Source organism: Copidosoma floridanum, unplaced genomic scaffold, assembly GCF_036245765.1.
Source record: "Copidosoma floridanum isolate Cflo_tuat_1 unplaced genomic scaffold, Cflo_Japanese_pri ptg000007l, whole genome shotgun sequence".
Taxonomy (NCBI): Eukaryota; Metazoa; Arthropoda; class Insecta; order Hymenoptera; family Encyrtidae; genus Copidosoma; species Copidosoma floridanum.
In genome coordinates this window covers 11,285,524-11,313,069 of record NW_028321884.1, presented here as the reverse complement: position 1 = coordinate 11,313,069, position 27,546 = coordinate 11,285,524, and the positions used below count along the sequence as shown (strand labels likewise).

Here is a 27,546-nt window from a genome sequence, read left to right as displayed (position 1 = left end):
TTTACAAAAAAAAAAATGTTTTCAATCTATAGTATCGATTGAAAACTGACTCGAGTGTCACCTAATTGGTCTTTGGACGTTGGATACCTGTTTTCTTAGAACTTAATTTATGAAAAATTAATTATTCATTTTTCTTTAATATTTAATCAACAATACAGGGAGTGTGGCGAGGAGTATGGTGTAGTTGCAATCTATAAATTGTTTATTTATTAATTATCAAGACTCATTCTAAAATCTCAACAGCTTCTCTTAAACCTTTAACTAATGTGTACTTTTGAGGTTTTTAAAAAATCATAATTAATAATAAGAATAATGATGATAATAATTATACAGTGAATCTTTCTATGAGATTGTAGTTTCCAAAAGCGTGCACGTACCAAACTACACAAACGACCGTCCATCTATACACGTGTATAGCTGTGCATGCGATAAAAGTCTTTACGTAACGCTATACACATTTATCTACCACACTGTGCTCTTGCTGTTCTCAACGTATTTTCCTGAATTTTCCTCCTGAAAGTTTCTCGGTGAGAGTTTTCCTCGTAATTACGCGTTGCACACATTTCGCCTTTCAGCTACCCGCGTGTAAGAGAGCGAGATGATGAAAGTATGAAGATGATGCATGATTGCCTACTGGTGATGTTTTATCGAGGGAAAATCTATGGACATTTGTTTTTCCGTTTTTTCCTAGCAAACAATACGAGTAATTGTTAGGTTACTTTCTCATGTAGATTAATCAATCTTAAACAATGATTTTTTCAAAGAAAAACATAGTAGTAGAACAATTCAACTTTCGACTATAGTTAATTCTTGAGAAAAGCCATACTTTATTGTAAACTTTGAGAGTATTGCAAGATTTTTTTCTTTTAAAAAGTACAAACCAATATTATAAAAGTACCGGAATGCAGTGTCACCTTTGTTAATTTATTTAAAAATTTTTCCACCAAAATTATATGTCAACAATGTACAATATACCTGAAATTGTACGAAAAAAAAACAAATGACTTAATAGACTCTCACTATTGTATTAAAATCATGGTATTCCGACGATGTGGACAGCTGATTTTTCACCTACACTGCTGAGATGTAATTGGCATCGTCATTCACGTCATCATTGATAATCGCGTCTTTTAGATTGTTTTTCAACATGCCTCGCTCTACGCCTGTAAAAAATTTATCATCCATAAGATAATAGGTGAAATTCAAAAAGTGATTAATTAGGCTATTAGGAATTAGTACGAATTTTTTAATATTTATTACAAAGTTATTTTCTGATCTATTGAACGGTAACGTTACAAGTTACAACACAAGCTTTAAAATGAAAAAGAGTAATTCAATTTATTGTTTCAAAAAAAAATTTGTATTTTTCTGTACTTATTAAAAACAAAGTCTTAAATACATGTAGGTCATTTAGTCCCACAAAAACAAAAAACGAATACAAAAGCTAATGCAGTTCTAAACAAATGTTAGTTGGTACCATGCATTATCGAAAAGTATTTATTAAAACGTAAAAAAAGGAACTTACACGATGCACTTGAAAGATCGTTTATAAATGATTTTTTACTCAATAATATCCCTTGTACGTCGAAAAACTTTTAATATACCCAAGTAACATTTTATTTTGAAATATTTTCCTTTTAATGCCAACATTTTAAGGGAATTCCAACACCTCACCAAGAGATAAATGCTTTATTTCAAGCAGTAAATTTTCTCACATAACATTAAAAGAATTTCTTAGATTTTCTCCATTAACTTCATATTTTTTTAATATTCGTTCTTAGAAGATACCAAAAAGAGACATTGCACAAATGATTAAATGGTACTTTAAAATGATTCACATTTACTTGGACTCTAATATTGCTTTTATATATGCTTGTCACGATGTTGAATCATTTTATGTTTTTGAAAACAATTAAACATTCCGTTATTTAGGTTTAATATTTTTAGTTCATTATGCTATTAAAATTTTCATGGTAAAAGTATGTTTTTCGCGCAGCTTGGCTCACTTTACCGCGCACCCCCTCTTGCACCCCACAAACTCAATATTTTCCTGACGTTTAACGTTTGCATTGTTTAAAATGCACTATAACATTCTTCTATATTTTGCTCACCGAATAATTAAACAATAATTAACTCGTCGGTCGATTTTTTTCAATACCTTTGCATTTTTCAAAAAATTTTGTCCATTTAAGCGAGACAAAGAGGTTACTTTCCACAAGAGCCTGTGTTAATCACATGATTTTCGTTTGTATAATTCTTTTAAAAATGACCTGTAACAAATATTGAAAAAATTCATGTAAGTTTTACGTATTTTATACTATTAAGAAAACTCTATATTATTGTGATCTCTGCATTTTATTATTACTCTCCCGAACCTCCTTAATTACACATATTTTGAGCTTCAAAATAAATGCTTTGTGTATTTTTACTCCAATAGCTGTCTAAAGCTTTTATAAAGTAGTATGAAATTTTAATACAAACGTATACAGTTTGTTTATTCGTTATCTAAACAAAAAGTTGGACCTAAAAATATGAAAATATAAATAAAAAATAAATAAATAACTTGAAAAGGTAAATTATAACGCACATTTGTTTAGCTGATATAATAATAATAATCAACGTAATAAAAGTTTCCTCATTCGATATCAATACAACCAATAATTTACAAGTGTATCAGCAAAATAAGTCTAACAATTAAGTGTTATAAGACACAGTACAAATGAGTAAGTATCTTATCATTACTTTCACAGTCTACCAAAATTGTTGTTAAGAGATAAAACCTGCTGTTGTAAAAATTTCTTTTGTTATGGTGAAAGTGTGAACTTGAAAATCACTCGTCATTACGTTTGAAAAATTAACATTAGGAATATTAATTAAATAAATGAATTATTAGGAAATAGCTGTTGATGAAAGTTTGATAAAACTTTGTAACATTTCATTGGCAATGACTTTTTGTGCTACATCAAATGACTAATTTCTTATCTTTCTTGAGCTTACTACTGTAAAGATTAAATAAATAAGAAAAGGGTTGCAAGTAATGTATCAGAAACGAGAAGCATATTTAATTTCATGTTGTCACCGTATGGTTCGTACATGTAATCGATAGTTTTTGTAATTATATATAATAAGTGTTTGGTTGCGTTGGATAAAAAGTTGGTAAATATTGAACATATGTTTAACTCGAAAACCTTAGGTTCAAATATTCATTTTTCCACTATCCACGAAATGAAACGTATGATTATTTAGTCATTGTTTACAATTATTCCATTATTTTTTACTCTGAAACATGCATTGTTTTTGCTTCATTGCGTATTGTACAGTAAAAAAATAATATATAATAAATATATTTTCAATAATATTTATAAGTTGACGGTCATAATCGCCTTTTCTTATAAACATACTTTCGACGCCAACTTTTATAATACGCAAGCTATTTTCGAGCAACTCTCACTAGCAAAAATCTTTAATCTTACTTTGACCGTAAAATCAAGAGTATTAAATTCGATACGAGACTTTCCTTTGGCTAAACGTTGATAAGAAAATCGGAAAACGACAAAATTAAAAACACATTTACACATTAGTCGATAGTTAACACTGCGCCGCTGTGACGCACAGTCATAGATATACTTTCCAAAAGTGCCAACCAATTAGTCATACCGTAAATTACATATTTCTTTCTGAGATATGAAAGGATACCATCAGCCTCAAAAGTTACAGTTGAAAATTATTTTTATCTCGATTTCTATTATTATTATTAAATAATGTTAAAAATTCCTGACTCATCGTACTTGAAACGTAAATTTTCCACGAGATGAATAACAACTTTCTAGCATTTTTATGGAATTACAGCTACAGGGCTCCATAAGTATATACAATCATGGCTAAAGATGCGCATGTGCACGACATGGGTACGACCGTACGATCGTTATATAGATAATCCAATCTGAAGCGTCGATTCATTTCCCCATTCGGTCAACGACCGAACTCGTACCACCACGCTATAGTCGCAAAGCTTGTAACAACTGTGGTACTAGTTACTTACAAGCCAGAAAAAATCAGATGTAATATTTTTTTCACCCTCGTATATCTCTTTAAAATTGCCTTTTTTTTTTGCTACGGAGCTCGGAATATTTTTGTTGCTACAAAACGTGATAAACAAGTCCGTCAAGCGAGCCGTCAAGTGTATTAGTCACTTTTAGCTATTTTCTCATGACGCATCTGATACATAATGTATTAAAAAAAATCTCAGTATAACATCAGCTTGAACGGATGTCTCGTAAGATCTGTAAAAAAGAAAAAAAAAAAAAAAAACTACGATGACCTATGAAATTTCCAACGACAGCAACCAACTATACCCTACGACTCTACCTCTATTTATTTAATCCAAACAAAAAAAGTCGATTCGTTCAATAAAAAGAAGAAAAAAAAAACAAAACAAAAAAATCTGAAAGTTAAAGAGGAATCAAAGTAGAGAGAGATAGAGAAAAAACTTTCACACGCGCGTGCGAGAAGCCACGTGTCTCGTACGTGTGCGTAAAAAATAAATTTTGGGCTCTGCGAACGGACCATCGATTTTTTTCAAGGTTACACCATTGCTCTATAACTCGTACGCCACAGCAATTTATTTCATGTATTTACGCGTCGCTCTCGCACGCGTGTGTATATTCTTTTATATAAATATCGCGTATCACCGAAAGATACGAGCTTATAATATAGAGATAGAGAGGGTGTGTGCGTACACGTGTAGCCCGTATCTGTCGGTATGGTATATACATCAAGTGGGAATTTCCATGGAGATATATATACGCCCGAAGATTGTTTCGACTTTTTGTTGTTTTTGTACATTATATTCTTCTCGTATTTTTATCAAATCAAAAAATAGTTGTAGCTCTGTTTCGCCTGTGAAACGGATATTTTGAAAGTAATACATATAGTAATTAAAACGATGGTATGGTTGGCATTTGAAGACGTGATGGATGATTTTGCAAATTTATGTTTAAGGATGAATTGTAGATCTCTCTCTTTTTTTTTTTTTTTGCACATTTTTTCCAAAAAAGTTAAGTGAATGGGTCTGCCTAGAGAAATCAGCGTCTGGTCCGTAAATGGAACATGTTTCTCTAAACTTGTTTAAACATGTTCGACACGTAGGTCTAACAAAGCTCCGCGAAAGGTTTCAAAAGGGCCCGTGTTTGGTAATTTTTATTATTCCATCTAAATCTAAATAAATTGTCACAGGACTACGGAAAAATACTGTTGGTGATCTAGTAATACCAAAATTTGTAATTTTCGTGCAAATGAAAGTCCGAAAGATTCATAAAATAGTACAACAAATTGATATAGATAGCACGCAGGGGGCGGAGCCGTCTGTGCAGTATCACGAATGTGCGAAACGATCGCGTATGGTTTTGCGGACTGATACGAAATTTAGAACCGATACTTGTTCGTGTTACGGCGAAACAAATGATTTTGGACAATTTACATAAATTAAAGGAGCCCCCTAGACCTGCACATTGATGGTGACGGATACGCTTGACCAAAAATTGGTGTTCTCAAAGTGCCAACTCCCCCCCCCCTCCCTCGAGTATCATCACACTGTACAAATTTTCTAAACTAAGGCGTCCCCACCATACGGTAATAGAAAATGGCCACGTTGGACAATTAAATAACAATTACGAAGCAACCAATGACACAACGACGCTCACAACTTTCCCTTTGTACAGTGCACCGGTGAGAAAGCGGGTGCGTGTCCCATTGCTTCATTACCAATCGAAATTTCGAAGGGTTCAGTCTTCAAATCATCGAAAATTATTTCTGTGGTATATCTGTAGTATTTAAACCGAGGCGCGTACTTCTGTCCTTAAATTAATTCTGTGGCATAAGTATATCTGTAGTTTTCAAACCGACGGTTGTGTATTTCTGAACGGTGGTTTCGAGCGGTTTCGAGTGTTTCGAGTGATTGTCATCCCAAGGTGCGAGGATGAAACTGAAGGTTCTTACGGGGGTGAGACGCCCGGTACCGGTGTGGATAGGCGGTATCGTTATGGCTCGCAAACGAGCCTCTCTGGCCCGCCACAATCGAGCCCATAAGATTTTCCGGCCGTGGGAAGAAGCACGTATTTTTATTATTTACTCTCGATCATTGCTTTTTGTTTTTCCTTTTGGTGCTCGACAAGAGTTACTTTTGAACGACAGTCACATCTTTGATTTATACAATAATAAACGTAACAAAATGATATAACTGTAGTGTAACGAAATTCATGTGGTTTTTCCAAAGCAATGCATCATCACTGTTAATCCAAGCGTGTTAAAGTACACGTTGAAAGTGTGCAGAGTTGCAATTTTCGTTATTTATAAAATACATCGTGGTGGCATCGATAAGAATTTGAAGAACAACCAAATCCATGATGCATCAAGTGTTTGACCAGTTTTTCCAAACTAGAGACTTTTGAATGGAAAAACCCAATGTAGGAAAGCTATGGAATAGGCTGAATAGCTCTACAGTCTTCTTGTGTCAATCGTTGATGAAAAACAATAGTTTAGTTTAACAGAATTTAACATGAAGTAGTGTACGAAGTATGGATTTGGTTGTTCTTGAAACGTTCATCAAGACTACTATAATGCCCTTGAAACAAAAACAGAAATTTCGATTACACGCTTTGAACGTGTGCACACGTTGGATTGTACAGTGTTGTACTCTGCAGAACATGTTGATAAACGTCGAGTATTTGGTTTTTGATTGCAGAGGAGAATATTGTCCCGCGACGGTAACGCCGATGTTCTGGCGATCCAGTCAGGCAGCAGCAGCAACAACGGGAGCGGAGCGAGCGGCCTAGCGTCGTCCCATCAGCACAATCACCACGGTGGCCAGCTCCAATCCTCCACGCAGGGTAACAACACTACCCATCACTTGCACAAATCCAGCGTCATGGCGAACCATCCGAAACAAGTTAGCAACAACAACAACAACAATGGCAACAACAACAACAACAACAACAATGGCAACGGATCCAATCCTCAGGGTGATGGTGATTACCAGCTGGTCCAGCACGAGGTGCTCTACTCGATGACGAATCAGTACGAGGTCCTCGAGTTTCTCGGGCGGGGCACTTTCGGACAGGTCAGTCTTGCTCATTGACAATTAATCGTTAAAACAAGTTTGAGTTTTTGAATAAAAAGCGGTACTGTTTGGGAGTCCTTTGATTTAATTATATGTGCTGGATATCGGGAATATACCCGCGCAAATGTTTCCCTATTTATCTAGAGAAAAAAGTATTAAGATCGGTTTAAATAAAAGTCGATAGTGCGTGTACGGATTGGTCGAGGAAAAATCCTTCACAACGTGACTCTCGATTGTTCGGTGTATAACTATTGGGATTGTTTCTTGCGCCAATGCTGCAAATTCAATACTTGCCCGACCACATATAAAAGTTTTTTTTTTTTTCTTTCAATACTTAAGAGCCAAACGTAATTCATTGTACTCTCGCGCGCTGCGAAGGTCCTGCCTCTCGGAAACACCTGCTGTGTAACATGACTTGGCTGCCGAGCTTTTTCTCGTCACTTTCTTTTGCAAGTGCATTAAGCGCGCTCGAGAAAACAATTCTGTGCGTTCGCCCATGCGTGTGCTAACTTTGTTTTTCTCGTAATAATCGGATTTTAATTGAGAAAACCTTTCTTTTTTTTTTCTTTTTTTTTTCACGTCGGCAAAATTGTGCGTTACAATCAAATGGTAGAGGATTGATTTTTACGGTAAAGTGTCTGTATAGGAATGCAAACAAGTGATACAAATAACATATTTAATCATAGAACTTAATAACAATATAATAATAATAGCACTAATTAAAACGTTTTTTTAAATATTTTTGTTAAAAAAAAAGTCTCTACTGTGAATCGCGAATTTTCATAGCACAAAATAAATATCAAGGCAAAAGTTTAAAAAACGATCCTTGACCGTAATATTTCTTCGCCCCTTGATCGAATTCAAACGCTGCTTTTCGATTTTATAAGCCTTGACAAGCGCTTTTTTAAGCTCCAGCAGTGTGTGTTTTATTAGTTTTACCCAACTTTTTCGACCATAAAAAAATACCGAACTTGAGAATTGCTTTTCCTCCGTAGGTCGTCAAATGCTGGAAGAAAGGCACCAACGAGATAGTGGCCATAAAGATTTTAAAAAATCATCCATCTTATGCTCGGCAAGGTCAAATTGAGGTGAGTACACACTATGAACTCTCTCTCACACACATACATGTGTCGCTTAATTTCTAATGATTGCATTTTTTTTTTTTTTCTTTTCAATTCTACAGGTCTCCATCCTGTCTCGTCTCAGTCAGGAAAATGCGGATGAGTTCAATTTTGTGCGTGCCTACGAATGCTTTCAGCATAAATCCCACACTTGCTTAGTGTTCGAGATGCTGGAGCAGAACCTGTATGATTTTTTGAAACAAAACAAATTCTCGCCTCTGCCACTGAAATACATCAGGCCGATCCTCCAGCAAGTGCTCACGGCGCTGCTCAAACTGAAAGTGAGTAGAAGTGTTTTTTTTATTAAGTACTTATTCTTTAAAACTGTAGAAAAAAAATCACTTATAGTTTTTGTTTTTCACACAAGTAACTCGAGTTATTTTAAAAATAGAACCATTGTTGCTTCCAAGTGCATTGTTTACTAGAGAATTTTTTCACTAGAGGTAAAGAATGTGTTTTGTTTGCCTTCGCTGTAATTATAGTCGAAGAGACTAGTGAGAGCTACGACTGCTCGATGATAAATAAAATAAAAACCCAACACGTGTGCACAAGCAAATAACACAAATCTCGATGTTACAGCAACTGGGTTTGATCCACGCGGACCTGAAGCCAGAGAATATCATGTTGGTTGATCCCGTCCGACAGCCGTACCGCGTCAAAGTGATAGACTTCGGCTCGGCCTCACACGTATCGAAGGCCGTCTGCAACACATACCTCCAGTCGCGATACTACCGTGCCCCAGAGATAATACTTGGTTTGCCATTTTGCGAGGCTATTGACATGTGGTCGCTCGGCTGCGTCGTCGCCGAGCTATTCCTGGGCTGGCCTCTATACCCCGGTAGTTCGGAGTACGATCAAATTCGATATATTAGCCAGACCCAGGGTCTGCCAACCGAGCACATGCTCAACAATGCCAGCAAAACGACCAAGTTCTTCTACCGGGACATGGATAGTAAGTACTTTTCAAATGAAATTGACACGGCCGATCGTAAGTATTTTTCGTTATCTGCTGTTTAATCATTTCGCCTATTCTATACAACAACAATTGCTCATTAAGCCTCGGATTATTACATGCTAGCGTTGCGTTCGTTCTTTCAGGTACGTATCCGTTTTGGCGTCTTAAAACCCCCGAGGAACACGAAGCTGAGACCAGCATCAAGTCCAAAGAGGCCAGAAAATACATCTTCAACTGTCTCGACGACATTGGCCAAGTCAACGTCCCCACAGATCTCGAGGGAGGCCAATTGCTCGCCGAAAAGGCCGATCGACGAGAGTTCATCGACCTACTCAAGAGGATGCTCACGATGGACCAGGTAGTAATATTTAATTCGACCAATCATTACTCTCGAACGAGAGAAAGTCACTTTTCACGCAACAACAATGTAACATACAATTGTTATTTAATTTTCTAGGAGCGGAGAATAACACCAGGCGAAGCCTTAAATCACGCCTTCGTGACCCTAGCCCACCTCGTTGATTACGCCCACTGCAACAACGTCAAAGCCTCGGTGCAGATGATGGAGGTCTGCAGGCGTGCCGGTGACTTTACGGCCAGTCCGCCGCACCATCAACCCGCTCCGGCCCCACAGCCACCACCAACGTCTCTCGTGACCAACTTCCACGTACCAACATCCAACGGCACTGCCGTCACCCTCACCTTCAACAACCAAGTGCAGCGTCTGGTGCGCGAACACCGCACCGCGCAGTCTGGCTACGACGGCCTCTACCAGATCTACAGGCCAGACAACGGGCGCCGAACCACCCAGTACAGTAGCTCGTCCAGCAGCTCGACCGGCGGCCGGGGCGGGGTCCACGATTTCCCGCACCAACTGGTGCCAGGCATTCTATGCCCACCGCCTGGCTATCAGACCATGCCCAGTCCCACCAAGCACGTCGTCGTGGCGCAACCTCCCCAGGCCCAACAGACCCCGCTGCAGATACAGCCCTCCATCATTTCCCAGCAAGCGGTGGCGGCGGCTGCTGCGGCTGCGGCCACCCAGCAGTACGCGGTTCCCGTTTCGATGGTGGAAACCGGCCGGCAGATGCTTTTGACGGTAAGTAATATTACTACTGCTACTCGTGTACTCGTTGGTCTTGGACCATATCTCATGGTTATGCCTTTTGTTTTGGCGCGAAAACCTGCAGAACGCGGTGCAAACATCCTGGCCCGGTGGTAGCAGGCAGATGGCCGCGATCGTGCCTTCATGGCAGCAGATACCGCCCCAGCACGCTGCCATCCAACAGCCGCTGCTGAGCGACGCCGCGGAATGGGGCAGGCCGCTGCTGGTTGAAAGCTCGATCTTGCAGCAGAGACCAGTCTTTCCGGTTACCGAGGTCTACAACACGAGCGCCCTGGTGGACCACGCGCCTCCTCAGAATTGGGGCAAGCGTAGCGTGAGCAAACACCATCAGCACCATCTGAGCGTGCCCCAGCAGTCGCAGCACCGTAGCCACGAGCACAAAAAAGAGCAGCAGCAGCAGCAGCTTAGTCCCGTGAAGAAGCGCGTCAAGGAGAACACGCCGCCGAGCAACAGCGGCCGGGGCAGACTTCAGCACTCGCCCCTGCCGACGATACAGCCATCGTCGTCGTCGTCGTGGCAGTCGTCTTCGCAGCCGGTACTGGCCTCTCAATCCTCGGCCTCCTTGACGTCGCACCATCACCACCACCACCATCACCACCACTCGTCGTCATCGTCCTCGTCTTCGTTGTCCTCGAGCAAGCACCATCAGCACCAGCAGAACGATCATCCGGTTCAGGGGTCGTACGGAAGACAGCAAACTATCACCATTCATGACACGCCCTCGCCCGCGGCCTCTGTTATTATAATAAGCAGCGACGACGACGACGAGTCCCCGGAAAAAGGGTGAGTAACTATATTTGCTGGGTTTTGGTCCGACTTGACTGGACTTTCTCGTCAATAGCTATCTTCTTCATAAAATTTTCAACAGTATTGTACTGTTTTTCAATGACTAAACGAACCGTCAATGACAAATGATTAAGTAGCTATTGTAAAACAAGTCAAACCTATCTTTCTGAACCATATACCTGTACGTGTAAGCCATGCAAGCTCAAACAGCGTTCTACTATCATAATTAAATGTCATTGACAGCTGTGGAGACCGACAGTGCAATGCTTGTCAGAGCTTGGCACCCCGCCTGTCTGGCGATGGACGTCCTGCCCGTGAGGAGGTCATTAGAAGGTATATTTATAAAGATACGAAATACACATTGCTGTCTGATCCCCTCCCCCCCCTAAGATCAAAGATAATCAAACTAACAAAAGGATCGTTCATGCTGATAATTAGATGTGCACCATCCAGCCTCCTATGTTTTTCCCCCCTCCTAAGTTATGTTTACATTCGAGGCGCTGCATGTGTATTTCGTGTTTATTGTTTTTATACTACGCTGACTGTATTCTCTCGGCAGAGGTGGACCAGTTTTCCTTATTTTTAATTACAGGATTTCAATACTAATGCTCATTAAAAAAAGAAAGAAAAAAAAAACCATTAGCTTTTATTCTCAGACGTTTGGGTTGCACAGCTTGGAGTGAAAGTTTGTTCCTTGATTCATCGACTAACATTATTCGCACAATCTCCAACTTGAGTTCTAGTTTCATTGCGTAATCTCTGTTGAAAAAGTCGTGGATGCGAATGAATTGCAACGAAAAATAAATTCTTCAACACCACACAGCTATTTTAACACTTGATCGGTATAAGGAAGAAGATCTCGTCTAATTTGGTGTCTTTTTGTCGTTTTAAAGCACCGAGTCGACACCAAAGGCGATGCACAACAATCAGACCCAACAGGCTCATTCGACGACGAACAACGTCTCGTCTTCGTCCTCGTCGTCCCAGCGCGCTCTGCGCAAAAACGTCATCAATTGCGTGACAGTCGCGGATAGCGATGGCGAGATCAGTCCAACGAACGGTCGGATCCACCACCATCAGACGATATTCTACCCGCAGCCGTCGATCCCGCTGACTCAGCACCAGCAGCAGACGACCCAGCACATAAAGCACGAGCCGCAGCCACAGCACCATATCAAGTGAGCTAATTTTTTTTTTTTTTTTTTTTTTTTTTTAATAACACTGTTTTTGGTGTGTGTGTTTTTTTTACACGTGTTTTTTTTGTAGTTCTGGCTACTCTTCACAATCTCAAAAGAAGCGTCTGTTGGCGAAAGTACAGTCAGAGTGCAATGTGATGAACGTCCCGACGAAACCTGAGCCTGGTGTTGAGTACCTCTCGCACCCCTGTCACGCAGCCGCTTGCAAGGAAGCACCGACATATCAGGTACATTGCAAAGTCAAACCGTTTCCCACAAGTGTAGTTTCGCTTTTTCCGTCAGTCGTACTTTTTGTCCAACAGTGACACGAACCTTGCAATTTTTTTATTGAACAAATAAATCATCAGATCGCTTCAAGTGTATACTTTGCGCTGTGAAAAAGCCTAACGACTAATCTCGATGTGGTCTAATACTTTTACAGGATGACGGTGGCTATGATTACAATGAATACTCTTTACAGTACGTGACGACGAGCAACGCCCAGGTGGTACAGGCGCCGGCAGTGCTGCCACCACCCCCTCACCTGCTGGAGCAGCATATCGTTTATACGACGACGGGCGCTGACAAGCGAGTCTCGTGGCCGAGTAAGCGCGAGTATGTGCAGCCTCCAGCGGCGCATACCCGAGAAAAGTGGGCAGTTGCTGCTGCCAGCGGGGTGCACAGTTACAGGTACTGTGACAAGTTTGAGTGCCATGGCGTGGGTACTTACTACCGCAAACGCAACAGTTTCAAGCATGTGCATCTGTAAATGTCGTGATATGCCTGACTGTCGTTGGAGTATGACAAACGGATTGATAATTATTTCCAAATACTAGACGCTTGTGATTTTTTATTTTTATTTTTTGTTATCATTTGTCTGATGAGTGTGCCAGTGTGAATCTCTATTATGTTTTTTTTTTTATGTTATGTGTGTTTGATAATTTTATTTGTATCATTTTTTTATGGCTTTTGCTTGTGTGTCCAGTGTGAAATTGATGAATGTTGAAGGCGGCGGCGGTAGCGAAGTGGTTTAGGAATGCGTTTTTTGTACGTGTATATACTTGAAATGCACCTCTGAAAAACTCATTCCACATGCGCGTATTCCAATGGTTTGGAAGCCATATGTAAATAATGTAAAATAAGATTTCTTCATTGATGTGACTCAATTTATTTTCAATACTTCTGGGACGATTTGTTCCTGTGACAATGAGAATAGAAGAATAACACAGCAATACAGAGTTAAATGGACTTTACTTAGTACCTTTAAACTAGGCTGTGAAATAAAATTAAAAAAAGAAAATAAAATAATAACAATAATTTGTTTTAATTAAAAAAAAAAGAAAAAGTACTAAAAAAATCCACGATTGGTTAATCCAATTTATGGTAACATTATTGTTATTCTGTGATGTACGAATTTCTGGCTATTATTGTGACATGCTCTTATATGATTATTTTATTTATAAATTTATTTATTTGTATGACTATTTTTAGTTGCACAATTTTTGTATAATGAGTGTATTTAATTCTAAAAATTTCATGGGCATGCTGACAATTTTATTTTTACCATGAGTTATAGTGTATATCACATCAAACAACAATAAACACAAATAACACCCAAAATTTTTCTTTACACGCTTTGAGTCAATCAAACATAATTTACCCTTTCTTGGCGATTTTTTCGTATTATTATCATTATTATGATTGTTATTGTTGCTGTTTTTATAACTAAACTATATTTAGTCGATGCACGGCTAGTGGAACCACTGAAAGAAACGCAAAATGTAGTCACATGTATGTAACGCAAAATAAATCCAAAAGTCCCACCTGAAAATTCTAAAAACACAATAACGAAGTGATTATTTTTATTGTTTGCAGGCAGAGCCAAGTTGTGGGTAGCGGAGCCGTGCACCCAAGTCACGGGGTGTCGAGCCACGCGCACGTCTCGAGTGCAGCCCACCACCTGAGCCCTGGTGGCACGTCCTTGATCGGCAGCAGCAGCAGCGGCATCGGCTCGAGCTCCGGAATTCCCGTGAGCAGCGGTGGCCGTAGTCCCGGCGGAGCCGTCGCCCCAGCTATGATAGCCGCGAGCGCCCAGCACCTTGGCCAGCCGCTCTACCAAGAGTACGCCCACGCAGTGCGACCCAGGGCCCACCCGGTACCACCGCCCGTCTACGTGACCGCAGCACCGCCCAGCCAAGCGGCACCACCACCTCAACAGCAAGCGCTCCCTACCTACCAGGGATTCACACCCGGGTGGGTACCTAGACACCTAGTTGATGCATGCACGTGTGTACCACTTTTATTATCTTTTATTAGTATTTTAATTTAGTATCTAGTTACACGTTCCCGTTTCAAGGTTTTTCATGGCATTACACGAGGATTTGCATTACAATTGACTGGGATTTCCCACGTAGAGTAATTCTATATTGCATGTGATTGTATACGTGGAAATACATGAATATCCTTAAATTGGGACACATCTATGCGGTATGTGTTTGTGCGTAATGTAGATTTGTTTATACGGGTCACATTTAATAACTTGAATGCTTAAAATACGCGGTTTTCAACGTATATGACATCGTACATTGTCAAGAATTAATGCAAGTACTTTACATGCTGTGAGGTGTTTCTCTTGAGACCGTAAATATTTGTTTGGTTTGGAAACTTATTTCCAAAGCTCTCTCTTTTTTACACTATGCATTTTTGGTTTTTTCGTTACTTTTGTGAAATTGAGTTTTTATATTTAGTTTTTTTGTCACGTAGGTATGTTTTTTTTTTTTTTTTTTTTTTTTTTTTTTTTTTTTTTTTTTTTTTTTTTTCCGTAAATGATTTGTTATTCCTTGATTTAGGAAAGGCGAGCCATTTTGGGACGTAATTGTAGCAAGCACGTCAAACAGTATTAAAGTAATTTTCGTTGTTATTATCTTCAAGTTTGCATTGTAGTTTTGTTTTTTTCAGAGAAACGAGTAATAAAGTAGTATCACTATTTTTTTTTTTTACTTCTCTTGTGACGTATAAGCCTGGTAATAGTCGACAATACAATTTGAAGTTTTTTCAGATTCCCTAACAATTAAGCTCTCGGGTCACTCATTTTTCTTTCAGCGTCCCTTTACATATTTTTCCCACCAACCTCCATAGCGTAATTTACTTGTTCGTAATAATGTGCGAAAAATGGGCATTTTCCGCACTTTTTTTAGTACATAAAATTTAATTTCCTACAATGTGCGTAAAATATTTTGCGGTCTGCAGCGAAGGTCGTTTATTTTCCGGTGTTCAAAAATTTATTTTTCGTAATACTACACAAGTATGTGTAAAAGTCGAATAAAGTAGTACAATACTACTTGAGACAGCTTGATAATTATGTCACCAGCGAGCTTTACTACTGACATGCGATTAGTGCTGAATATTATCAGCAACTTCTATCTACATGATAAAACGTAGAAAATTGAGTTTAACAACATATTTGTATTTTGTTAGACTCTTTAGTCCCACAGTTAAAGAGTTAAAATAGTTTTGTATGCACACTCAATAAATTTTACTGTTTGGTTGATCCAAGGTTGAATAATGGTTACAATTCCACGTAATTATTTATTTGTACGATGGAAATTTTTTTTTTACACCCAGTTCATTTTTATACTTTTAAAAAGTGCCAGTAAAATCTTTTTTAAAAACGGTAATTTGATGTTTGTGAGCTTCGCCCTCATGCAAACCCTCCACCGAAAGCTCTGACCCTTGGACCCAGAACATCTTTTTTGGGAATCATAAACATAAGTACATACTTTACTTAAAATTTATCAGCCATTCAACTGTGGACAGAGAAACATGGATTTCTATAAATATCTTGATGTAAGGTGCAGAAACCATAAAAACCCTTTTTCATTATTGTTTTCTTGAAACTTGTGCCCATTTTTCTCGCATACATGCATTACGAAAAGTCTTGTACGCGACCCTTGCAGAATAGCCGCGTTATTTGTCGCAAGGGGGTGGGAAAAAAAAAAAAAAAAAAAAAGACTTTGTCCCTGAAATGATTTTCACAAGATATATAAGACCATAATATATATATAAAGCCGGGCAGAAAAACTTGACCTTCGAGAGACACCCCTCTGATTGCAGCTCCTCGCCGCTGGCCCTGTACGATTCGAGCCGCGCTCTACCACCGCCGGCCCACCACAGCTCGGCCCGGCCGTTGCTGGCTTCGCACGCGGCGCACCCTCTGCCCGCCCACATGCAGCCCACCGCGGTTTACGGGCTGGCCCCTTTGTCGCCCGCCAAACACCAGTACCATCAGTCCAGCTTTTGGCTGACCGAGTGAGCTGACGCCAACGAGGCTGGACACGTCCTCGTTACCCTGGACTGCCACCAGCCGTGGAGACTTGCGTAAAACAGTCGCAACCAACCCCTCACTTTTTTTTTTTTCTCTCTCTATCGTCCACACCTCTGACGAATTTACTCTTTTGGTACGGATACGATTACGTTCTAGTCTAAATTACGCGTCGAGACGGTGGACCCTTTTTTTTTTTTTGGTCCCGATGTTTATTGTATAAATTTCGTGAACAATGCATGTGTCGAAACTTTGTTTTGTTTTTTGTTTTTTTTTTTTTTTTCTTTCCAACGAGGCCAATCGTTTGTGTAAATAAAAAGAAATCGGACGAAAGATGCGGCTTTCTTGAGAAAAAAAAGTGTGTATATATGGTTTTTTTTTTTTCTTTTTCTTACCAAAAACGAATGGACGCTCATGTCAATGAATTTTGGCTCGAGAATTTGATTTTACACACGCGTATACAAATGCCTCGACTCTTCTACCAAAGTCTCGTTTGTGCACGTATCGAACATGGGAGTGATTTAATAAATGAAAAAAAAAAAAAAAAACACATCAAAATCGATGGCTTTACTCGAGAGTATAATCAAGAGTCTTAACGCATACTTGGACCATTGCGCAAAGTATCGCGGCCGGAGCTCAAAAAGCGCACGTTTTAATATAATTATATGAAAAACAAAAAACAAAAAAAAACCAAGGAGGATCCTCGAGTGTTTTTTTTTGTATATTAACTTGTCTTGACACACTCGCACGTAATCAAAGTAACCGGTATAGAAAAGAAAAAATGTGTACAACACAGCGGGGGAAGATAAAACGACACACACCGACAATCCGTCCTTTGAAGCTTCTTGAGCCAAAAGAGATCCTCCTTGCGTTGCATTACATTAATATACATGTGTAAGTCCCGCTCGCACTGCCCGTCGTGTCCGAAATCTCTCGCATTGTACACCCCCTCGTTGTAACAAATCATATTTTCATGTGTGCGCACAACGTAAGAAGACAGCACCGACGTATTTCCCTCTGCTATCCAACTTCATCCGGCCGCTTTACTTCGCGACGTGCCCACATGTATTATGTATAATAAATAAAAGAAAAGACTCTATCCTACGATATATGATATATGTATATGTGTGGATGACGTGTGATTAGCGCAACTGATGATGTAACATTGTGAGCCATTTTTAAGGGGAGAGAGATGAAATGAAGCGACGCAAAATCGAGTGACAAGAAGAAGAAACCGATCTTGCAAATGTGTACATGTATATAAATATGCGAGGGAAAAACAAAAAAAAATTGCTGTTTTTTAATTTAACGATGCGCTGCTCCTCTCTTCCGTGCATGCGCAATGGTGTACTACTCGATGCGACATGTAATCTTTCTCTCGCTGGGCGAGAGGAGCGTTTTTCTTTTCTCCCCAAGGTTCGTTCTTCGACCTATATATTATTGTGTAAAAATAAAAATTGTATTCGTGTATATATACATGTAAACGACATGCTGCGTACCCCCCCCAGAAACACCTTTGTACATAGACGATTTTTGTTTCGTTGTCTGTGGGGCAGGTGGTTGTTCGTTCGACCTATGCATGAACACGAGAGAAAAAGTTTCGGAGGAGGAACACATTTTTAGCATGGGTTTGGTTTTCCTTGCCGTTTTACTCGGTCGCAGTTGTCGAAATATTGTACGAGGGTTTAATCATGTGAACGCTCGTATACACGAAACGTAAGAGGCACGTGCGCGATCGATTGGGTACGTCGTTTGTTGTAATTAATCATACGTATAGTTGACGACTGAATTTACGAATTTTACCTTTTTTTTTCTCCTTCTTTCGACTGCACTAAAACTAATGATTATTGCTTTAATGATGTGTTTAATTAACGAACAATGGTATGATTGACGAGTATCGTTTATTCTAAGCTTTGATAAGTTTTCAATTGGAGCACTTGACGTTTTATCGATGGGGTGGAGAAAAGCAAAGGTTCGCACGTTCGTCGAAAAAAGTCAGATGATGATCGATAACTCGTTACTACTTTAAGTACATATTACAAGCTATGCTCTAATTTTCTTCGCATTGAACTGACGCTTTACAAGTGTAATATAAACGTGTAAATTTAAGAGGTTTTTTTTTCGCACATCTCTTTTTATTGATGTATAATTTAACGTATAGGTCATAGGTGTCCCGCACTTCCTTTCGGTAATGGAAGAAGATGATGATGATGATCGAGAGCTGTGTATTTATCGAGACAAATAGCGTTCACTACTAGATTATTTGACAATGAATTTTTTTTTTTTTTTTCTTACTCACACGGCACAAAACAGCACATTGATTGAGTGCTGGTGTGCTTCTTGTAAGGAGATGATTTAACTATATTCGCTGCAGGCTTGCGACTGCTACGGGGAAAAATCGTAACGGTTGATCAGACGATTTTTCGCTGCACTGCTACATTATACGAAGAAAAATCTATGTATACGTTTGTATATCATTTGATTACCTTGTTATCGAAACGTTGTTTTTACCTAACTGTACATACATGTATAGGAATATATGAATTTTCACGAGCGTAGAGAAACCGTACCCCCAATTCTCGCTCGGTGATGATTTTCAAATCAAGTATAGATTAAGATTTTTTTTTCTCCTTGGTCAATTTAATCTTTGGCATAAATATTAGATATAGAAGACACAAAGCTCACGTAATCACCATATCATCCTTATTGATGTTTTATTGTGTTGTACGAAATTAGTGATTTTTTTTTTTTCTTCTTTCGTAGTAAAAAGGTAGAAAGTTCGAGGAGAGTTATGTTTTGCCTTGTTTAATCGAGAATAGAGGGACGGAGCGTAGAATTTAAATGAAAGAGTAAGAAGAGATATTTTATTATTAAAATAAATAAACAAATAAAAGATAAATGCGCAACAGACTTTAGTAGGAGGATATACTTGTTAGTCGCGTTAAATTTACCATTTACCAAATTGCTTGCTTTTCGACGAGGAAACAGAAAATCCTGAATACGTTTTCACAATGCTTTTTTTCAAGTGCATATACGTACCACTTAATGAAGAATCCCTAGAGATTTTTTGCTTTTGTATATTTTAATCACTCGTATTTATTTATTTTGGGATGCGTATTTATAGTCGTACAGATAGGCAGTAGCGTTCGATCAAACGTTTGACACGTCATCGTTTTTCCTTAAATACAATAAAACGTATCTTTACGTACATACATCTATTGTAAATATTATATACATATATTTGTATAAATCAAAAGCACTTTTTATTTTAAACTCGAGGTAGTACCTACATTGTTTTTTCTTCTGTTTTTAATCAAGATCTTCCTTTGAATTTTCTTTATTTATTTTATTTATTTTTTTTTTTTCATTGAATTGCATTCAACTAATAATTTTGAAGCTTCCATTACAATTTTGTTGTATTATTATTTAATTGTACGAGCAGAGAGAAAGTGCTATGTTTTATTTCTGCTCGTTATTCTTGTGCAGTGGATTATGTACTACGTTAGGATGTTTAATTCAACGAGTACGTTTATCGCACGGTAATAATATATTCGCGATGTGCAGTAATGGTACAAAAAGTGAAAAAAAAACTTTTCAATTCGTGTGAAGTTGCTTTTGAAGGTATAGCTAGGGGAAGAGGGAAAAACTAAGTAATTAGCTATTATATCAAACGGACGGGGTTAATATGTCGATTGTAAGTGATATAAGCGTCCAGGACGAATAAATATTTACGTATTGTGTGTAATATATTATCGTACGATGACTATGACCGAGGAAAATTAATAAGAAAAACGTTGAAATATTTTAGAAAACACGTCACAAATATCTTAGAACATCCTTTCACTCGATAAACTTTAGTGGTTTACACACATATTTATAAGCGACAGGGCCAATAATGATCCAGAGCATGTATTATATCATACATGTGCAGTATCTATGAAACATTTGGGTCTGTATGCTTTATTTTTTTTTCTTTTTTTTTTTTTTTTTTTTTTTTTTTTGTAATATACGTCTTAAATTATTGAAAATAAATATTCAACAGAACTGCATTTTTATTGAAAGACATTTCAATTCTTTAAGCTACTGTATGTTTGTGTACGAACTTTCTTCTTTCGAGCAAACAATTGTTACGCTAATCGAAGACGAAACTATATGAATTTTACATAATTAATATTGATGGACGTTGACGTACTTGTGGTTTTTATCACATCACCTAATACTACTACATCGTACGGGAAAAAAAAAAAAAAAAAAAAAAAATTAATTAATTAATTAACCTCATCGATGTGCCTATTTAAAACGTAAATTTAATCGTACCGTAAAGACTAGCGAAGCATAAAAATGTCGGAGTTTAGGTTTATGGAGTATTACAATTGTGGATCAATGAATTGTTTGTCGTAAAAAAACAAAAAGTTTGCGCACACGTGTATAAACATTACTAATTAACGTACCTTGTTTTCCTATCCTCTTTGGTGGATATGCCGTTTCGTTCGTAATTTTAATTTAATTGTTAGTAGCTTCTGAGATGTCTTTGTAAGGAATAAGTACAACAGCTACATGTGTTTGGCTTCAATTTTTTTTCACGATATATACGTATACATGTTTATATTAATGCTTTATTTTTTAATGGAGGAAAAAAAATTAAATCCTTAGTCATTGAGTATTTTGAGTTGGTTTGTTTATTTTTTTAGTTAAATATATAATTTTCGCTAACGTTTAACGAAACATCACATTGAAAATGTGTACAACAAAAAAACTCCTACATTGTTAATGGTTAAGAAAATTAGATGAACGTAATACGGATTTTCAGATTATGAGATAAAAAAAATTAAATTAAATAATAAATAACCAATGGCACGAGTTTAATTAAGGGCTGATATTTAGTGTGTAGAAGACGGTGAATAAATATAGAATAATTGTCGTTTCTAGTTGTGATATTTTACGATAAATAATTAATAATAATATAATAAACAAAATCGTTAGTTAAGTAACATTTATAATGTTTTTTGGTAAATGGCTAGTGGGATTATAGTACATACTAAAACAAGCCAAGTTGAAAAAAAAATATATACACTTTTCCTATTGTGAATTATATATGATTATTATAAAGCCTTAATATGCGCGTTGAGGAGAGTTACTGAAAGATAATAACAAGGTACATTAAAAATTAGTCAAAAGAAATTTTTTTTTTCCGATGATTTTTATTGTACTGCTGTGTTACAAAGATTGAAAGGAAAAAAAATACAACCAAACTTAGCAAGTATACACGCAGCGAGAAACGAAAAATTGCTTGCAGGTGTATGACTTTACTTGTAAATATTTAATTAAAACTGTATGCGCACGCATATGTATTTAATTGATGTGTAAAAACAAACTGATTCATGTGAGACGTTATTTTTAACTTTGCCCGATGTGTATATGTTTCTTAAAAAAAATAAATAAACTTTTTTGTGGTATTTTTTAGGCTAGGAGTAGTGCCTAAAAAATTTTTCAGTAATTAGATAACGTAGTGACTCTAAATGATATTTAATATAATCAATAATGGGACTGAAGCTGTGGTATCGGTAAAGACTATTAGTGTCGATATTTGCGTTTAACTAAATGACTAAACAAACAAAAATATAATAATAACGATAATAATAATAATCTATGAAATTACATTGTTAGCCGGATTTTAGGTGGGTAAAGTCGTGTTATAATAGAAAACTGTCTAATAGCTCGTATAATTATTTTTTTTTTTTCGTTGCGACACACAGTAGTCCTGTTTTGATCAATTTTTCTTTTTTGTTTACTTTTACGGGCACGGAAAGTTTCAATTATAAAATTAAAAGAAAAATTACTACTCAAATTGCGATAAAAATAAGAATTTTTTTTCATTGAGTTTTAATTAATAATAATAATAATATGCTACTAAAAAACGTATGAACCTAGTTTCTTGTTTTAATTTTTTTAGAATAATATTATTGATGGTTTCTTTAAATGTAAATTTTATCTATGGACTTTAATTGATTACTTGAATTTTAAACAAAATGGTAACTATAATGTTAAATTGTGTATATCTTTTTGAAATCTAATGCCAACTTCGTAAAGGTGTCTTGAATCATTTGGTTAATGTACGTACGTGTATTCGATGAATAATAATTAAAACGCGTTCCTTTATAAATGTAACCAATCGTCACTGTATTGTAACGTTGTTGAATAACTAATGCGAGCTCGTTTCTTTAATTTTTCATGAGTAGCTATTTACTCAACATTTAAACCTATAAGTACAATGATGAATACTTTATTGCTTAGTGTGAAGAATAAATTCGTTTCTACGTACCAAAAAAAAAAAAAAAAAAAAAAAAAAAAATCGAAATAAGTATAAAAAAATTCAATTTGAGCGTTGTTATTTAACTCGGAGATTTTTTCGAATTATTAGATAACCATAAAAAGTACATTTTTCAATTAATACAAGTTTATTCGAGCTATAGAAAAATATGATCGTAATTAAATTGTAAAAAATTAGATTAGCTCTTTCCATCCGTGTCCACGCAGAAACAAAAAAAATAAGGGTTAAACTGACAAAAAAATATTAACGCAATGTGCGAGATCGCGTTGCCCAATCGTGACAATCGAAGCCGACATGTTTTAAGTTATTGAAATAGTTTTTTTTTTTACCAGTGAAAGTAGAAAGAGAAAAAAATTTTTTTTTTTAAGAGACCGAAAATAAACGGAATTTGCCCTATTTGCCTTGTCCGTGCATTGCAATTGCCAAAGCTCTGAAAAGAGATAAACGATCGCGACTTACATCAGAGTGGAGGAAAATTGTGTTAGAAACACCTAATATAAAGTGAATTTGAAAATAATTTGTTTTTGTGTTTTTTTTAGCTCTGGAATGGGTTATCATTAATAAAGTAAATAAATAAATAAAACGTTTATCGAACTGAACTGATAATTAGGAAGAAAAAAGAACTAGTAGTATATTGTATACTGTAGCATAATATTTCTTATACACTAATAATTTTAAAAAACAAAAATAATACCGTACCGTTTTAATATACTTGTAAGAAAAAGTAGATGGAAAGACAAGACGAGATAATAGAGAATATTTTTGGATTTCGATAGATGTGCGTGTTCCGTATATGCAAGGGAATATACGTGTTATATGATAGTTGTAATTACTAAAAAAAAAAAAATTAATAATTATAAACTTAATCATAAACCTTAGCCTCTTTGATTATGTATATCGTGATCACGATAATGTAGAAAAAAAATCTATACATCACGATGTAGACAAGGTGGTTTGTTCATTCTGTTGATTCAGATTGTGCACTAGAAATATGTGTTTTTTCTCTCGAGTTAGGACAGCAGGAAAAATTTTGTGATTTCGAGACGCTACGGAGCGCGAGTTGATTTTTCTCGCTTAGCTTTACCATTAACTATTATTAACAGTTTTATCACTATTACCATTCACATAACTACACGATATAAATCAACCCCCTTTTCCGCGTTGTACTATTAGTTGAACGGAAAAAAAAAATTATTTCAATACGATAAATGACGTGTGCTTAGCTTGACCAAAATTTTGAATTATTTTGTGACTTGTTGTAAAAAAATTCCCCCGTTGTAATGATTGTATTGTACGATAATCGAGAGCAAAGGGAAAAAAGTTTTTAGGGGCGTTTGATTGCTTTGAAGCTGTGAGTAGAATTTAAATCTACGAAAAAACAAATAAATATATATATATATCTTATCCGAAGATTGTAATAGCGATTTTTTGAAGAGAAAGAGCGTACATATATGTATACCCTTTAACGAAACTTACGATTTTGCGTTTTTACTAAACCTTCATTCATACCCACAAACACACGTTTTTTCCATGTCACGAGTATACCACAAATCGATGATAATGTTGTAGAAAGTTTGCATAGGACTGGTTTAATGTTTAACTTCAAAAATATACATTTTTTTTTTTTTTTTTTTTTTTTTTTTTTTTTTTTTTTTTCATTTTTTTGCGAATTAAAAAAAAAATTTTTTTTCACATCACAAGCTATATAAGATAATCTCGGGATCATCATTCTGTAAATAGTACCCAAGTCAATTGTTATTTCATGCTGGAGGAATACAAACTTTGCGAGCGTTTTAGCGAACAATTTAACGATAGTAGTAAAAATGGATTCACGAAGAAAAGTATACTTATGCGCAACAGCAATTTTTCAATTTTTACTCGTGCATGGGGATTAATATTTGTAAAGATGTAAGAGCTAAATATTACGAAGACGCTAATAACATTTGTAACATTTGCGAAGCATACTTGTTTTACTGCAACGTAAAACAATTAATTAATTTAAAAAAAAAAAAAAAAAAAGAACATGTACAATTGTAAAATATTTGATAAACGACAATTAAAATCTTGAAAACGATGCACACATGTTATTTTTTAATTTATTTAATTTTCACCTCATTTTCGTCCTTATTTTCAGTTTCCTCATACGTTTTTGTTCCTATTTTTCGCGCAACCTTATGTTATCAAATCATCCACCAGAATCATAACTACATTGGTAGGTGACTTTTTTTTATTATAATTATTTTCTATACTATTATTTTTCGTTTAATTATTTATTTTTATCAACCATCTAAATTTTTTTAATAACATATTCTTTTTAAATCAATATTTTGCCACGTTTTTAGAAAACTTTAATGAAGAAACAAGAAAAATTTAAAATCAAATGGTAAAATATTAAAAAAAAATAGTTGTATGTAGTTCTTCCGACCAAAGTACAAACGTTAGATAAAATTCGATCTCTTCATAAAATAATTCATTAATCAAACGTTGATAAATGAATCTGTCTGTGTAAGTTGTGCAAAATTAGTAAATATATATTAGGTACCTTTACTATTACCACTACTGATGTTTAAATCAAGAAAAATGTATTGATGCGTGAAATAGAAAACGCAAAAAGCTTTTGTATTTAAATGTGTGTGGAAGATGCGTCACTTCTATAAATTGTATAAAAACAGCAATGTTTCATACAATGGTCTTGCGTGGTAATATGTGCTGTATAATTTAATCAGGACGACTCAAAATTTTAACTTTGAATGGGAAATTTAATTACCATTAAATTTTTACTGTTTCATAATATTATCGGTATGTAAATTTGTTTTTTGAAAAAAATAATTCGCCGAAATCTTCATAAAAGTAAAATTAAAAAAAAAAAAATCTTTTGGAATTTTAAATGCATTATCTTGTTCTAGATTTAAAGTTTTTACTGTTTAGATATAGAAAATTTAAATATGTATAACTATTAAAACGATGGCGATTTAAAAAAAAACTCAACGATGTATCGTAGTAGGAAAAACTAAATTATTGTCCCAAGAAATTGAAATAAATTTATACGGCGTAGCATGTTCAAGGTTACTATTGTGCTATAGACTTGGAAGTAGCAGTGTTTCTACTTTAAATAGTAAGAAAGCACTTTTGCTTTCTTTTCTAAAATGTAAACGTGTATTAGAATTACAGTTGCCATTAAATCGCTTTGAGAAATACGCTAGTGTATTTTCAAGCATTGATTTTAGACAAATTTTTCATGATTAAAATTTTACAGTCAATGATTGAAAAAAAGCTTGTCAACACTTGAGAAAGTATTATTTAATACGTAATAACCGAGCTATTTTAAATACAAAGTAATAAACCAGTGTCTAATAAATACAATTTTCCTTCACATTGCGAAACATAATAGTTGATGTATGAAAATACACGCAAAAGTAATAATACCAATGGTGTAGTTTTCGTGTATTTACTAACCAACCAAGCACAAACGTTTGTGGATCGAATTAGATGTTGTAGATGAGCAAAGTTTGAATTATAAAATAATAAATTTCTAATGTACCCGGATGAGTAAAATTTATAAAAAATCAGGGTATACGAGGTATGTACTATATATATAATGTAATGTAGTTACAAAATACGTCGACGCCCTTTTGTGATGTAATGTATATTTCGAAGTGTACAGGCCGTTCTTCGTTTTTATGTATATAAATATTTAAACACGAATATATTAACAATAAAAATTTTTACCTATTGCATTTTGTCTGTGTAGAAATGCATCTTAGATGTACTTAAACGATATGTATGGTCCGACGATGATGACGTTCATTGACGAAATTCGATATTTTTATCTTTGAATCTAAAAATCATTTAAACTTGGCATGAAGTATTTTTAATTGTAAAGATATTTTAAAGATATGTGATAAAGATACGCGGTTTAAAAGTATTTTAATTTGTAAATGTTTAACTATAATTAAAATATACATTTTTGTCTGAACACTCGTCGACAAAAAAATGAAAAAAAATTCCATACGTATATTTAAATGCCCAAGTATATTATAAATAAATTTTAAATATTTTATAACAGAGACTTCTACGAAATTTTTTTTTTAAATTTTATATTTCAACTAAAACTACGTGTAATAATTAGTCAAAAATATAAAGCGAGAAATAAGAAAAATTTTAGGATGACTGAATCCCAAAAATTTTCTAATAAAAATTTTTATTTTACTTTCATTAAAATGAAAAAAAAGAAAAAAAAATTAAACTGTCCTATTTTATTTTTGATATAGCAGAATAATAATAACCGATTTCACGTACTTTTAGTTAAAACTGAAAATAATTAGGCAACACAAAATAATTTCGTAAAAGTCTCTGTTTTACAATAAGTTCGTGTATTTTACCTCTAAAATTTGCAGGTCCTTGTTTTGAATATTTTACATGGTTTAGTACCAGATGAGAATAACCCGAATATCGTTGATGAAAGTCGACTGGGTGAACACTTGAAAATTATAAAGTGCCCCTTAATAAAGCCGTGCGTTTTTCAAGTCCTGATAAGCAAAAAATTAAAACGATCCAATTTAACAACCTATGCCTTACACGTATGTATATTAGTCATGGAACTACGATAAAACA

The 27,546-nt window shown here is 35.7% G+C and overlaps 1 protein-coding gene across 1 annotated transcript in view; it reads left to right on the top strand.

Moving 5' to 3' along the window:
- The window catches only part of Hipk (Homeodomain interacting protein kinase), a 39,308-nt gene extending 22,635 nt beyond the window's left edge, over positions 1–16,673 (top strand). The window contains exons 3-15 of the mRNA XM_089588471.1: positions 6,743–7,117; positions 8,113–8,205; positions 8,301–8,519; positions 8,818–9,190; positions 9,337–9,554; positions 9,651–10,292; positions 10,384–11,102; positions 11,349–11,438; positions 11,999–12,283; positions 12,372–12,528; positions 12,723–12,970; positions 14,156–14,566; positions 16,394–16,673. Coding sequence (XP_089444597.1) covers positions 6,743–7,117; positions 8,113–8,205; positions 8,301–8,519; positions 8,818–9,190; positions 9,337–9,554; positions 9,651–10,292; positions 10,384–11,102; positions 11,349–11,438; positions 11,999–12,283; positions 12,372–12,528; positions 12,723–12,970; positions 14,156–14,566; positions 16,394–16,592 — 4,029 coding nt within the window. The 3' untranslated portion in view covers positions 16,593–16,673. The remainder of the gene's footprint in view (positions 1–6,742; positions 7,118–8,112; positions 8,206–8,300; positions 8,520–8,817; positions 9,191–9,336; positions 9,555–9,650; positions 10,293–10,383; positions 11,103–11,348; positions 11,439–11,998; positions 12,284–12,371; positions 12,529–12,722; positions 12,971–14,155; positions 14,567–16,393) is intronic.
- The last annotated feature ends 10,873 nt before the right edge of the window (positions 16,674–27,546 follow it).